The sequence below is a fragment of the Penicillium odoratum genome, assembly GCF_028828045.1.
Source record: "Penicillium odoratum strain IBT 22623 chromosome Unknown utg000001l_segment0_segment0, whole genome shotgun sequence".
Classification (NCBI taxonomy): Eukaryota; Fungi; Ascomycota; class Eurotiomycetes; order Eurotiales; family Aspergillaceae; genus Penicillium; species Penicillium odoratum.
The window spans coordinates 3,047,546-3,062,115 of record NW_026643143.1 but is presented as its reverse complement, the minus strand read 5'-3'; the positions used below and the strand labels follow the sequence as shown (position 1 = coordinate 3,062,115).

Sequence of the window (14,570 nt, the reverse complement as noted above, 5' to 3'; positions counted from 1 at the left end):
ATTTCAGCGCAGCTAGACTGTCTTATCTTACTTATTTCAGAAAACAAGGTGTAGTAGTCTATCTTCCTGTGGCCAGGGTGTATCAGGCTATTTGTTCACGTTCTGGTGTACAGCCAAGAGGCGCATTGAATCAGTAGCTAGGCATGTCATAGGAAAACCAAGCTAAAATTGTACCATGTGAAAGTTGACTGGAATTAGAACTAATGATCACTGGCTGGAATTGTTTCTTCGCAGTCTTAGAAACTGAAATGAGCATCATTCACGGATCAAGGAATCCCGCCAAGAGAGCGGACAATGACTAGTGGTAACAATAGAAAGGACCTTGAAATGCAACCCGCTCAGAACCAAGAAGCAACGCTGGAAATTATAGAATCATCACCATTTCTCAGATGAACAGCTTCCAAACCCTTGGAAGAGAGTGACCAAACATATACCTTGAGCGCCGTTAGAAAGTCGCTACTGGCTGTCGCGCGCGAGATCACTTCATGTGCTCGTTCATCTTCTGTCTCCATCGAGGGCCACATGCCTTCATGAAAAGAATGGTGGAAGCGCTGGCAAAGCCGAGGACTCCTAGTATTGTGAAGAGCCAACCGTTCCCAACAAGACTGATGAGTGGAGCTGTGATAAGGGATCCCACGCAGGAAAATATATTTCGGACAAAGTTGTTCAAGGCAACACCATTGGATGATTTTCTCGGCATGAACTCGGTCAGCATAGTGGTTACCATACTGAATATAAGCATAGAGCCAATTCCGAAGAAAAAGTTGGCAATAATCTATTACCGATATTAATATCGTCAAACATGGGAAAGGAAATGATTTAACAGACCGGTACCAACCAGAAAACACCTTTATCTACGGTCCAGCCATACCAAATCAGAGCGGCTGGATACAGGAAAGCACCGAGCCAAGCATTCTCTTTCATGCGATCCTCTGGGTGAAATACTAACCTCCCCTTTTCGTCGTATCGGTTTGCCCTTTTCGCTTCTCGGTACATGATAGCATCCATCCATCGTCCACCAAAAGAACTGGCGACGAAGTAACCCAAGGAATTGGGGATATAGAGGCAGCCAATGATGATGGTGCTGAAGTTGTATGGTGGTTTGCCAAATGTGTCTTCAATACTGACGTTCAACACATAAAGAGATCCGAAGGCAATACTGCCATAGTACACACTCAGAAGCACCGGGATGTACCGCAAGTAGAATACAATTTTCAAAGGATCGATGAAGTTTATCTTCAGGAGCTTCAGCCATCTAGCTGTGGACTTGACCACTTGCTGAGTCGATACGCGACTGAGTGGGCGGCCCATGGGATCTTCGTCTTGGTCGACAGGGGGCAGCATAGGCTTTTGTACCCTCAAAGTTTCCGGCAGGGCAAAGAGGATAAATATGAGTATGAGACCACCGAGAACGGCCGAAAACCATAAAGTACTTCGCCAACCCCAGCGTTGGGCCAGAAGGCCACCAACGATGGGTGCCAGCAAGGGTCCACACAAAGGCCCCAGGTAGAAGATACTCATTGCATGGCCTCGTTCGTGAACCTCCCATATGTCTGCAATGGATCCCGCACCCACGGCCTGGACTGAGGCGGCGGCGCCTCCCATAAGCATTCGCATGACAATCAACATGGCGATTGTATCGGAAATGGTGGAAAGGATATTAAAAACAACGAAAAGAAGTAACGAAGTCAGATAAATGGTTCGTCGACCAAGTCGTTCACTAAATGATGACCACCATAGAGGACAAATTGACATGGCCAGCATGTACAAGGAGATAGAGAGGTTGGTTAAGGTGGGTGTTGTGTTCAAGTCCTTGGATACTTGAGATAGCGAAGCTGGGCAAAGAATGGTCAGTATGAAGGGACAGGGTCAATCCACAAGACTTACGAAAGAAGATTGAGCTTCCTAGCGGTGCTAGCATCCCGGCCGTTGCAACAATAAACGTGATAAACCATTTCGTGTTTCGGGGATACGTCCTCGGGTCTTCGACCTCCGCGATTAGAGTGAGTTGGCCAAATAAGCCTCTTCGCTTCAGTCGTGGTACCACGATTGATTGACCAAGCTCTGTAGATTGACGCGCCAAAGGTCGTGGTACTTCTGGATCGTGATTCTTTTCATGATCATAGTCGGTGATATCAGAACCGCCAGATCGCCCGTGGGACAGGAAGACCGAGTCGTGAATTTCTGACCCAATTTCATGAATTCCGGTGCTGCTAGCTGGCAAACCGGATTTAGGCAATGACATTTTCATTTTTTCGCCAATTTTCGCGATGGAACTGGGCATTCAGTGGTCACAAATTGAACGAGTTTCGACAAGTCCGGGGATCTATCCCGTGAGTGAGATCGACAAGACAGACAACAGCCCCGTTGTGGATATAAAAGAATTGTAATAAACTCCTGAAGATCGATAAGACAGGACCCTATGAAACGCCGTAGCCCATGATCGTCAATGCTGCAGTGCTTTATCGGGCCAAGGCTGACGAATGAACTGAGTCCAATTTGGCTGCAGGATCACTGAAAGAGCTAGTGATAAGGAGTATTAATTATATGCCAAGGAAGAAGAATATGATAGGATAGTCAAGAAGCCGGAAAACCGAGAAACTCAGAAGCCGACGTAGCGACCAGATACCAAAACAGGCAGGCGTGGATGAGTAGAAAGCAGGAACAGGCAGTATTCGGTCTAATGATTCTTGATAAGTAACTTATTGATATTTTAACTCTTTTTGTCTGTGAATTTTGGATATGAAAGGAAATCTCAAGGGAGAAAAGCGTCAAAGGTGATATCTTGAGCTGAAGGAATCAAGATCATGAGGGTCCATCATATCAACTGCGGATCACCGGCAATACCGTGCCGAGGGTGACCAGGACACTACGTGATCCTCTTACAGAAGAAAAAAAGCGGATAAATCTCCGGTCTTTCTCATGAATAGCAATGTTTCATCCTTCATGAACTCGGAGATAGGAATCCAATCAGCTGGGCCAGTGATGGGAGGAGCCAGTTATCGTCAAGTATGGTAGGGCCGATCTCCGCAAAAACGAAAAGTGGAGCAATGCCATGGTGAGGGGTATGGAAAGTTTCTTATAAAATTAGCAGACGACAGCAAATGAAGCATGAACGTCTCGATAGACTCATCTTGGCTCTTATAGTCCAAATTGCGTGATGGGGAAACGGACCCGACATATCGCATGGCATTTATATCCTTCACAGCGATCAATGGCAATGATTTAAGTTTGAAGACCGAGTCCCTCACGACAGATTAGCAAATGCCCAAAAACTCACGTTCAAAGCCTACCAGTTGACAAGAGACGCAGGCTGGCACGGTCGCTCATCTGCAAGGAGGTGATTAATAAGCCCGCTGGGAATCGAGCTATTTATGAAATCGCGTTGAACTGACGGTGAGTTCGACTTTCATTCAATCTATCTCTTCAAATCTTGAATTAAAATCAGCAAGGAGAGTATCAACTCGAATACAATCAACACAACAAATTCTATCGCGTTGGTATATATTAGAGCCCCTTTCCCCGCCAAACCCTCCATACCCCGCATCCACTTCAAAACATCTCCAACAATGACTGCCCCTATCCCCATTAAGATTGAGGAGGTCCAAGCCCACCTGGCCCAGTACAAAGACGAGAAATATGTCGATGGATGGGCTTCGCTCTGGGATAAGGGCGGCAAGCTGCCCTGGGATAGGGGATTCCCGAACCCAGCCCTGGAGGATACACTGATCCAGCAGCGAGCCACCATTGGCGGCGGGCCCATGGCCCAGGATGCACAAGGCCAGTCATACAGGCGCAAGGCTTTAGTACCTGGCTGTGGCAGAGGCGTTGATGTGCTTCTCCTGGCCAGTTTTGGATTTGATGCCTATGGCCTTGAATACAGCGCAGCTGCCGTTGAAGAATGCAAGAAGGAGAAGACAGAGAATGACAGTTGGTACCGGGTTCGAGATCAGACGATTGGACGAGGCAAGGTCACATTTGTGCAGGGTGACTTTTTTGACGATGCGTGGTTACAATCTATTGGTGTGTCGCTGAATGGATTTGATGTGATCTATGACTACACAGTGAGTAACCATCCTGTTGCATTTTTTTTCACTACTTTTGTTGACTGTTCCCATTCTGACGGTGTCCAGTTCTTCTGTGCCTTGAGCCCAGAGCTTCGACCCAAGTGGGCGCTCCGCCACACTCAGCTTCTGGCTCCCTCTCCGAAGGGTAATTTGATCTGTCTCGAGTTCCCCCGCCACAAGGACCCTCTGGCTGCTGGACCCCCATTCGCCGTGTCCTCGGAGGCGTACGTGGAACACTTGAGCCACCCAGGCGAGGAAATCCCATATGATGCCAAGGGCTTGATCAAGCAAGATCCCCTGCGGGCGCCTAGCAAATCTGGCCTTGAGCGAGTGGCCTACTGGCGGCCTGAGCGGACCCACGAAAATGGACAAGGCGAGAACGGGGTGATTCATGATAGAGTTTCTATCTGGCGCAGATGTAACTAAAATCCCCGTTGGTATGTTTGATGGGCTTAAAAAAAGAAAAGAACCAAATATAAATCTCCGTGATCGATCTATCGTCCTCGGAGCATTGAGATATGTTTATTTCTGGTTGTTGCACACAAATGGTGTGACCTCAACCGCTTTTATGACTGCTTTGTAAGAGCGTTATAGTGCTCACCCAGCCCGTAGGAGTGGCGATAGTACGCCAGCCAAATAACACGCTTAAGCCTTTCCTCTTCGTCAAACTTATCCATATCACCCGATTCAATCTTCTCCATTCGTCCATCACTTTGGACGATATTAATCTCCAGCCCATATGCCCGAGCAATTGCCTGCAGCTCCAACTGCCCACCCCACTCTGCGGTGAGCTTAATTTTCCGCGTGTACACATCCAATGGTTCCTCCATGAATGCCTCGAAGTCGTCTTTATTTTGCGTGATGAAGTCCGCTGTCACAGCCCGAACTGCGCGGTAGCCGTCATGTTGTGGCGATGCAACGGTATCGATGCGGGATTGTGTCGTCGTCTCGAGTACAATTCGGCTTGGGTCCGGCCGCAAGCCAAGTCCGGCATCGTCCAGCTGCTTGGCAATGGATGAATAAAGGCAATGTCCGTCGGGTGTAACTTCGATTTCTTTCAATCCCAGCTTCTTGAACACAGCATCCATCACCTCCTTCTCATTGCCTCTGTAGTCTGTTTGGTTGGCAGCCTCTTCGGCCGCAGCCTCGGCTGCCGCAGCTTGCTCAGCTGCTCGACGGGCCAGGCGGGCCTTTTGGCGGTTGGGCTTTCTGATGTGGGGGGTAGATTCGGAGGTGGGGGTTGGTTCTTCTGGCTTTGTATCGTTGACAGTGTCGTTGGATTCGGGATTGGTGGGTGTTTCGTCCTCCAGGTTGAGATCCTCCAAGCCTTCCACCGGCTCGGATGAAGTGCCGTTTAGTTGAGCGATTTCGTCTTGGTGCTTCTCAGTGAGATCTCGCTGCATGCGCTCACAATCATCATTGATTCCTTTGCGGGTCTTCTTGGTCGCGGACTTTTTCTTCTGGGTAATGCGCCCTTGTAAGTCTTTTTGCTCTTTGCGGTGCTTTGCTAAAAGGTCGTCCATAATGGGCAAGCAGAAAGACACAATCTACTCAACACAAAAATCAAGAAAATGACGCAATCAACAATCAACGCCGGAGCAAATGCACTAGACAACAAAGTAAGACGCAAACTCGCCCCGCGAAACCCTGACTTTGCTGCCCTAAGTTGCGTCCCGATTTGGGAAAAGTATGAATAAGCACCGGACTATCGGAGGAAGTATTTGACCGGTGTACCTCGGCCTGCCCGCATTCTCGGTCCGGGGTAGTAGCGGAGGAGCTGGGGAGGTCATAAAGCGATGAGACTACGCTGACTGAACCCTGACGAACTATTCAGATCTTCAGCCATGGATTCCGAAAGTCTTTTCAATGTCAAGGTTAGTGAAAAGGACAGATATGTTGCCGGATACCCTATACTGCCTCCTCAAAACGCAGCTATAACCCTGGTACCTACTAACTCGTCCTAGGGCAAAGTAGTGCTGGTCACTGGCGGTGCTAAGGGAATTGGGCGAATGATTTCTCAAGGATTCGTAACCAACGGCGCGACTGGTTGTTCACCTCCTCAAGCTGTCTAGCATCTTATTGTCCCAAACACTCTTCTGACTGTGACCTTCAGTGTACATCTCCTCGCGCGATGCAAAGGCCTGCGATCAGGCTGTGAATGAGCTTAATGCGCTAGGGAAGGGCAAGGCGCATGCTATTCCCGCCGACTTCTACAAGTATGAAGATGTGAAGAAGCTGGCCGAGGAACTGGGCAAACGTGAAAGCAGTTAGTCACTCATTTTGTGTTTGAACTTTGCAGTGAGAAACAATTTCTAACCTAAAACATCGCAGAGCTGCATATCCTAGTTAACAACTCCGGTTCGAACTGGGGCGCCCCCTACGACGAGTATCCCACCGAGGCTTTCACCCGCGTCCTCACACTCAACCTACACCGTGTCTTCGATCTCACGCAGCTTGTGACTCCATTGTTGGAGAAGGCGGCTGCGGAGAATGACCCGGCACGTATTATCAACATTGGAAGTGTGGATGGTCTCCGTGTCCCTTCGCTGGAAACATTTGCCTATAGTTCCAGTAAAGCAGGCCTCCATCACCTTTCCCGGGTACTCGCAAATCACCTGGGCAAGCGAAACATCACGTATGGACTACCAACCTTGCTTTCCTTCTATGGGCCTATGCTGACTACCATCTCCATATAGATCGAACACCTTGGCCTGCGGCCCCTTTGAGAGTAAAATGATGGCAGCGACACTGAAGACTTTCGGTGAAGCCATCAAGTCTGGGATCCCGCTAGGCCGAATTGGTACACCCCAAGATGTGGCAGGTGCTTGCTTGTTCTTGAGTAGCCGGGCAGGTGCGTATGTGAACGGTGCAACCATCCCGGTGGACGGGGGTAGTGTTATCGCTGCCAAGATTTAAGGTGCTCGCTAAACGCGCCAGGTGATCAAATACATTTGTGGGCTGTGTATGTAGATTATCCAATAGCAAGCTTCCATTATTCACTGTATATCTATTTTTTTCATAATCAACATTCCGGGGCCCCGATGCGGGGGGTCTTGGGCCGAATCGTAGGCTTTTCTATCTGACATTCCGGTGGGAGGTTGGGCAAAAGCATATTCGCAAGTAGGGATCATTGCTTTTTTCTTATAATCTTTTATAATGCTTTTTTATGACTGTTTAAAAAGTAAAACTTCAATTGATCTAAAAGTTCCCATCGCCTTTGACCCAATACGGTTATCCGGTTTGGGCTTATCATTAGCTTATCGGAAGCAACTCGAAGGTGGAGCGGCGACATCATCGTTTCTTATGCCGTCATTCTAGCAGATCATCCGGCCATCCCACCTTCGCACAACATATATTTGATTCTAAACGGCTCTTTTGACTCCATACATCTGGTTTGTACACCGTATTCAATTGAAACTAGGACTGTCTCATTCCGTGATCCAGGTTCCCCCTGTCTCAATTGTTGACCTTCCAAAACCCGCGGCTTCCAATCACCTTCTCTACATAAATTGGAAAAGCTGTGTCCAGATCAAAAGCACAATCTGTTGTGTTTTTTCATTATCTTGTCTTTCCAAAATTCCTACCCCGGAAAAGTAGGGAAAGTGAAAGTCGGTGTGGAAACACACACAACCCGCCTTGCGTTACCATTCTCGGAATCTAGATTGCCTTCTCCGCTTCCCCTCCCCCTCTGCGCGACCATACCATGAGCTCGTCAAACGGCCGCTCCGAACGCCCCGAACGGGCCGGCTCCATCGATCCCCTATCTCATCCGGATATATACTATGGAAATGAAGATTCTCGTGCAAGGATTCGCCGCGGGCGCGCCTTCTCGGCGGTAAGCAGCCACATTGTTTGTGTGTACGCCCGGACATCTGACTGACTCTTATTTCTACGCACAGAGTTTGAAGGATTACAGTCGTGAGGATATCCATGAGTTCCTTGGGACTTTGCCTTCACGGCGAGGAAGTCACGGTAAGCTCCTCAGCAACAAATCCCTCGGACTGCAATTAACGCCACTCAGATGAGTCTAGCCACAAACCCCGCAAGTTCTTTATCAACGTCGATGAAACACTCGATGCCCTGTTGAAACAGGAAGACACCGATCAGAACATGCAGATCACGATCGAGGACCTTGGACCAAAGGTATGTCTAGCAATCACACCCAGGGCTGTCGGCTGCTAACTCTAGTAGACGCTTTCCATTGGAACAGCGGCTTCGTCGGGATACAACCGTGTTGACGTTCGCGGTACTTATATGCTGTCCAACCTTCTCCAGGAACTTACAATCGCGAAAGACTACGGTCGCAAGCATATTGAGCTTGATGAGGTTCGCCTTAGCGAGAACCCAGTGTCTCGGCTCTCGCGGTTGATCAAGAACTCCTTCTGGAAAGCACTGACCAGACGAATTGATGGCTCAAATATCGAGGTAGCGGGCAGAGACCCTAAGGATTGGACATCCGACCCACGACCTCGCATTTACATCCCACCGGGTGCCCCGGCGCAGTTTGAATACTATTCCAAAATCGCCGAGAAGCACCCGGAATTACGTTTAGACGTGGTGATGCTGGATGCTGATATCACTCCGGATTATGTCATGAAACTCAGCGAGAAGCCGGGGTTGCTGGCACTTGCAATGCAAAAAAAAGTTGATGAAGCTGGAAACGAGGATCTAGAAGGCGTTCCGTTCGTGGTGCCCGGAGGTCGATTCAACGAACTGTACGGATGGGATAGCTACATGGAGTCTCTGGGACTCCTGGTAAGCGATCGAGTTGATCTTGCCAAGGGCATGGTCGTCAATTTCTGCTTCGAAATCAAGCACTACGGAAAGATCCTCAATGCCAACCGATCCTACTACCTGACTCGCTCGCAGCCTCCCTTCCTGACTGACATGGCACTCCGTGTCTACGAGCGGATTAAGCAAGAGCCAGATGCAAGGGAGTTCCTTCGAAATGCAGTCCTCGCTGCAATCAAGGAATACCATAGTGTGTGGGCCTGTGAACCACGTCTGGACCCGATTACTGGGCTCTCGAGATATAGACCCGAGGGATGGGGTGTGCCGCCGGAGACAGAGCCTACTCATTTCACCCACATCCTGATGCCATACGCGAAGAAGCACGGCATGACCTTTGAGGAATTCGTTAAAGCGTACAACTCCCGCGAGGTGAGCGAGCCTGAACTCGATGAGTATTTCCTGCATGACCGAGCGGTGCGTGAGTCTGGTCATGATACCAGTTACCGTTTGGAGCGTGTGTGCGCGAACCTGGCTACTGTCGATCTCAACTCTCTGCTTTACAAATACGAAGTGGATATCGCCTGGATTATTCGAACCCACTTCAAAGATAAGCTGGAGATCCCGGTGGAATTCACCACTCCGCAGACACAAGGCATCGAGTTTGAAAGCTCAGCTTCCTGGGACCGGCGTGCCCGCAAGCGCAAGCAGCGCATGGATCAATTATGCTGGAATGCTGAGAAAGGCATGTTCTTCGACTACGATACTGTCAAGAAGGAACAAACCGACTATGAAACCGCAACAACCTTCTGGGCCATGTGGGCCGGTCTCGCAACTCCATCTCAGGCAGCTGCGATGGTAGAGAAGGCTTTGCCTCGGCTTGAAGCTTACGGTGGTCTAGTATCTGGAACAGAGGAATCCAGAGGTCCCGTGGGCTTGGAGCGACCCAACCGACAGTGGGATTATCCATATGGCTGGGCGCCGCAGCAGATGCTCGCTTGGACTGCATTCCTGCGCTACGGATACCAGGATGATGCGGAGAGACTGGCTTACAAATGGCTTTATATGATCACCAAGGCCTTCGTCGATTTCAACGGTGTGGTAGTGGAGAAGTATGATGTGACACGGCCTATTGATCCACACCGCGTCGATGCCGAGTACGGCAACCAAGGCACCGACTTCAAGGGCGCACCACGTGAAGGGTAAGTTTCAACCCGATATGCTGGTTATCAGATAATTTTACTAACACCAATCGTGCAGTTTCGGCTGGGTCAATGCCAGTTATGTGTATGGATTAGAGATCCTCAATGCGCACCAACGCCGTTCTCTGGGAACTATCACCCCATACGAAACGTATAAGAAGGCGATTGATGCCCAGAATATGTACTGATCGAATTCTGGATTGAAACTGGGCTCTTGATTGCGAAGATTTCCGGACATGTTATCGGAAGCTTGGAAATACAACCGAAAAAAGAAACGGCGTTAGAACTTGGAGACTGTTTTGGTCACTCGGTTCAAAATTGGTTTGTCTCTATTGAAACGACAAATAAGAACAAGTGCTACCAAAACTGGCATTTGCATTTAAACGACATTGAGAAAGAATGAGACTTGTACAGGCGGGTTGGTGTATTGTTCGGTTCTGCGTTGATTAATTGGCTTCCTGCCCAGGTGGAGGGGGCTCAGCAAGTGCTTCATAACAGCGTGATTTTTCGAAAAGCATAAAAACATCATTTACAACCGTACCGAATTTACCCCCAAAGAGCTAGGTACTTGATACAAATAGGAACCCTGTAGATATCTACGTAGCAGCCCCCGCAATCTGCATGATATCCCCGCAGACACGCCATTCGCGAAAATAACCCGGGCCCATTCGGGACTGCGGCCACCCTCCGAAACAGCAGAAATCCCGATCCATATCGAAGACGCTATCAAGAGCCCGACGTACTGCAGCTAGGGATTCAGCGCCTTACAGGGGCAATTAGCCGGTGGGGTCTAGGCGTTCCCCTGGTTTTCCCGAGGTTATTTTCGATTCTTACTGGGACCGTTTGAATATACGTTCTATGCGTATTTCCACTTTATGAGGATCTCCTTTGAAGAATGATTCTAAGTAGTATGCCTGGCTGACCTGATACAATTGATTCATATGTAGATTTCGAGCACTGGTAGAAAGGACGATAGCGCGAGGCACAGCGCTGACAGAGTGTGCATATGATGCATTTCCATATCTAGCTCTATCCGGTACGGGACCCTGTTTCTCGATCCTGGTACTCAGTAGATAACCTGCTGACACTAGACAGGGGTGTTTAATTATGAGATAGGTACAGTACAGTCAGCGTAGATGAGCCGAGGTTCAACGAAGGCGGTTAGACTGAGTCATTTGGTGATCGCCAAGCGGATCCAGTTGATTGGAGGGAGGGTTAAGTAAAAATGACCATCAGTGTCAACTGCTCCGGTCTGAATTCGTGGTGTTTTCAAGTTTGTTTCAGTTATTTCAAGGTAGATCTTTGGAACATCTTGAAGGGTTTGCGTGTCTACATTAGATACTCCATGTTCGCCCAAGGTGGATATTCGTTTTCCCCGGGAAGAACGTATATGCATGAACTTAGGGATAAATGATAATGCATCTACTGTAGATGTTGGATGGGGCTCCGTCATGTAATGTTAATTTTGTAAGGTTTTTGAGCTGCCATTCAATTATCGTATGTAATCGGAAATGACGACTTGAAGATTCGGGTTCTTCGTGGGTTGTCTGAGCCAAGATGGCCGAGTGGAGATACACTGAATACCGGGGCATAACAGGACTGTATTGATGACTCATACACTTAAACTTTGAATTCTTTTTGAACAGCTTCACATTTGAATAACTTTGGGTGGAAATTAGGGGAGAAAAAGGATGTGGTTCGGTTACGGAAATACATTCATGTCTATCTTAAGATCACAGTCTTATAGGAAGGTCAGATGAAGTCGATTTTGGACATTCTGATATGGCTGGATTGCACGTGAAAATACCGTGTATTGTAAAGTATCCCGACGCACATGTCCGACGACGTCACTGCTTCATTGTCGTTCCGATCTATTCGCGTCCTTCAACGGAGCCACAGACCTCGTTTTAGAATATCCAAAAATGTATCATTGAAATCTCTAGGCTTTATTGATGAGATACCGATAATAATTTAGTAGCTATAGAATGAGAAAAAGTGAGTGGACAATATGACTCAGGTGAGCACCTTTAAAAAACGCCGAGCCAAGTCGTCCTTTAGACCGAGGATCACCAGCGTCTGGATCCTCTCTCCCGAACCGCACCCGTAAACTCCGCCTTTCGGCGCATCGCCCGTGAACAATAAGAGAGTGGATCTTGATGTATGGTACTGAGCCTAGGCATCCTGGGGTTGAGCTGGTCCCGGTCAGCCGAGCGTTTACCGACACGACTGTGACGCATTCCAAATAAATAAGTACCCCGGTTTCCCTGCTGGGTTGTGATTGAGAATATTTTATTATTATCCCGCTTCCTCTTCTCTGTTACTCTCCTCTCTACAATTTGCATTTGTCTATTTTCTTGTCCTACAATCCAAGGACTACCTATTACCTCCCCACATACCTCGGTTGCATATTAACTTGTTTCATTGAAAACAAAAGTCATCATGGGTCTACACGAAGATGAAGATAGGCAGTTCGCTGCGGAGGTTCAGGCTGTTCAGAACTGGTGGAAGGATGATCGGTGGCGCTTCACCAAGCGTCCCTTTACTGCGGAACAGATTGTGGCAAAACGCGGAAATCTGAAAATTGAATATCCGTCTAATGTTCAAGCTAAGAAGCTTTGGAGCATACTCGAAAAGAACTGGAGGGTATGGTTGGCATCATCTATGAACTTTGATATCTTGGCTAACATGAATTGTGGAATAGAACAAGCAGGCTAGCTACACCTACGGCTGCCTGGAGCCGACTATGATCACCCAGATGTGCAAGTTCCTTGATACTATCTATGTTTCTGGCTGGCAAAGTTCGTCAACTGCCTCTTCGACCGATGAGCCTTCTCCCGATCTGGCAGATTACCCTATGGTATGTGATACTTATTGATACTTGAAGAGAAATATGTACTTACATGTATGTGTTTCACAGGACACTGTCCCCCGCAAAGTCAACCAATTGTTCATGGCACAGCTATTCCACGACCGGAAACAGCGCGAGGAGCGCCTCACCACTCCAGCGGACCAGCGGTCCAAGGTGGCAAACGTGGATTACCTCCGCCCTATCATTGCTGATGCCGATACTGGTCACGGTGGTCTGACTGCCGTCATGAAGTTGACCAAGCTATTCGTTGAGCGTGGTGCAGCTGGTATTCACATCGAGGATCAGGCACCTGGCACCAAGAAGTGCGGCCACATGGCCGGTAAGGTGCTGGTCCCTATTAGCGAGCACATCAACCGTCTCGTCGCCATCCGTGCCCAGGCCGACATCATGGGCTCCGATCTTTTGGCCATTGCCCGTACTGACTCCGAGGCCGCCACCCTCATCACCTCCACCATTGACCGCCGTGACCACGCCTTCATCGTCGGCGCCACCAACCCCAACCTCCAACCCTTGAACGAACTGATGTTTGCCGCAGAGCAATCTGGCAAGTACGGAGCTGCTCTCCAGGCCATCGAGGACCAATGGGTCGCACAGGCCGGCCTCAAGCTCTTCGACGACGCCGTCATCGATGCCATCAACGCCGGCCCCAGTGCCAACAAGCAGGGCCTTATCGAGCAGTACCTCAAGGCTGCCAAGGGCAAGAACAACAACGAAGCCCGCGCCATCGCCAAGGGCATCACCGGCGTCGATATTTACTTCGACTGGGACGCACCCCGTACCCGTGAGGGTTACTACCGTTACCAGGGCGGTACCCAGTGTGCCATCAACCGCGCTATTGCCTACGCACCTTTCGCCGACCTGATTTGGATGGAGAGCAAGCTGCCCGATTACAACCAGGCCAAGGAGTTCGCCGACGGTGTCCACGCTGTCTGGCCCGAGCAGAAGCTCGCCTATAACCTCTCCCCCTCGTTCAACTGGAAGAAGGCCATGCCCCGTGACGAGCAGGAGACCTACATCAAGCGTCTGGGTGAGCTGGGCTACTCCTGGCAGTTCATTACCCTAGCTGGTCTGCACACGACTGCGCTCATCTCGCATCAGTTTGCCAAGGCGTACGCGCAGAATGGTATGCGTGCCTATGGCGAGCTTGTTCAAGAGCCTGAGATGGACGAGGGCGTTGACGTTGTGACCCACCAGAAGTGGAGTGGTGCCAACTATGTCGATAACATGCTTAAGATGGTCTCTGGCGGTGTCAGTAGCACTGCGGCCATGGGTAAAGGTGTGACCGAGGATCAGTTCAAGAACTAGAGACTTTGACTTCGACTTGTGCTTATTTGTAGGACCTTTTGAGCCCTGGGGAAATTTGGCGTTTCATGTTTGATTGACTTTCTGTATATCCTTGATTCCCGTCGGCACTCCCTGAGTCCGAGTGTCTTTGCATTTTAAAACTAGTGCATGAGTAATTATGATGCTGCAATGAGACTACATTATGTTGAATCCTAAACAGAGTTTCGATTGTATTACCAAGCTTTGAAAAAGTGTTGAGCAAGGGGCATCAGAGTTTACTCCTTAAGCGGGGCAATTGTCCACATGTGGTGTGAAGCCGCGGCTAGTCACCACTAACATTTGAACTATGGCTTGGTGGAGCTAAAACCTTAGTAGTGACAGCTTCATTTCAAACCATTTATTCATTCCAACATATATGAC

At 49.0% G+C, this 14,570-nt stretch overlaps 6 protein-coding genes across 6 annotated transcripts; 4 read left to right on the top strand and 2 right to left on the bottom strand.

The window, feature by feature from the left end:
• Positions 1-478: 478 nt before the first annotated feature.
• N7520_001169 (MFS transporter) lies at positions 479-2,245 on the bottom strand (the record flags this gene model as incomplete). The annotated part of the gene is made up of 3 exons (XM_057135104.1): positions 479-775; positions 829-1,835; positions 1,888-2,245. The coding sequence occupies 3 exons, from the start codon at positions 2,243-2,245 to the stop codon at positions 479-481; spliced, it is 1,662 nt and encodes a 553-aa protein (XP_057001040.1).
• Positions 2,246-3,569: 1,324 nt separating this feature from the next.
• Positions 3,570-4,493, top strand: N7520_001168 (putative thiol methyltransferase; the record flags this gene model as incomplete). Its single annotated transcript, XM_057135103.1, has 2 exons — positions 3,570-4,064; positions 4,134-4,493. The coding sequence occupies 2 exons, from the start codon at positions 3,570-3,572 to the stop codon at positions 4,491-4,493; spliced, it is 855 nt and encodes a 284-aa protein (XP_057001039.1).
• Positions 4,494-4,633: 140 nt separating this feature from the next.
• Positions 4,634-5,590, bottom strand: N7520_001167 (deubiquitinase OTU2; the record flags this gene model as incomplete). Its single annotated transcript, XM_057135102.1, has 1 exon — positions 4,634-5,590. One exon carries the CDS (start codon positions 5,588-5,590, stop codon positions 4,634-4,636), a length of 957 nt encoding a protein of 318 aa, XP_057001038.1.
• Positions 5,591-5,911: 321 nt separating this feature from the next.
• Positions 5,912-6,983, top strand: N7520_001166 (short chain dehydrogenase/reductase family; the record flags this gene model as incomplete). The annotated part of the gene is made up of 5 exons (XM_057135101.1): positions 5,912-5,941; positions 6,032-6,113; positions 6,181-6,333; positions 6,399-6,702; positions 6,764-6,983. 5 exons carry the CDS (start codon positions 5,912-5,914, stop codon positions 6,981-6,983), a joined length of 789 nt encoding a protein of 262 aa, XP_057001037.1.
• Positions 6,984-7,770: 787 nt separating this feature from the next.
• Positions 7,771-10,185, top strand: N7520_001165 (alpha,alpha-trehalase; the record flags this gene model as incomplete). Its single annotated transcript, XM_057135100.1, has 5 exons — positions 7,771-7,902; positions 7,967-8,039; positions 8,089-8,210; positions 8,259-9,997; positions 10,056-10,185. The coding sequence occupies 5 exons, from the start codon at positions 7,771-7,773 to the stop codon at positions 10,183-10,185; spliced, it is 2,196 nt and encodes a 731-aa protein (XP_057001036.1).
• Positions 10,186-12,436: 2,251 nt separating this feature from the next.
• Positions 12,437-14,171, top strand: N7520_001164 (isocitrate lyase 1; the record flags this gene model as incomplete). Its single annotated transcript, XM_057135099.1, has 3 exons — positions 12,437-12,640; positions 12,699-12,854; positions 12,915-14,171. 3 exons carry the CDS (start codon positions 12,437-12,439, stop codon positions 14,169-14,171), a joined length of 1,617 nt encoding a protein of 538 aa, XP_057001035.1.
• Positions 14,172-14,570: the final 399 nt, after the last annotated feature.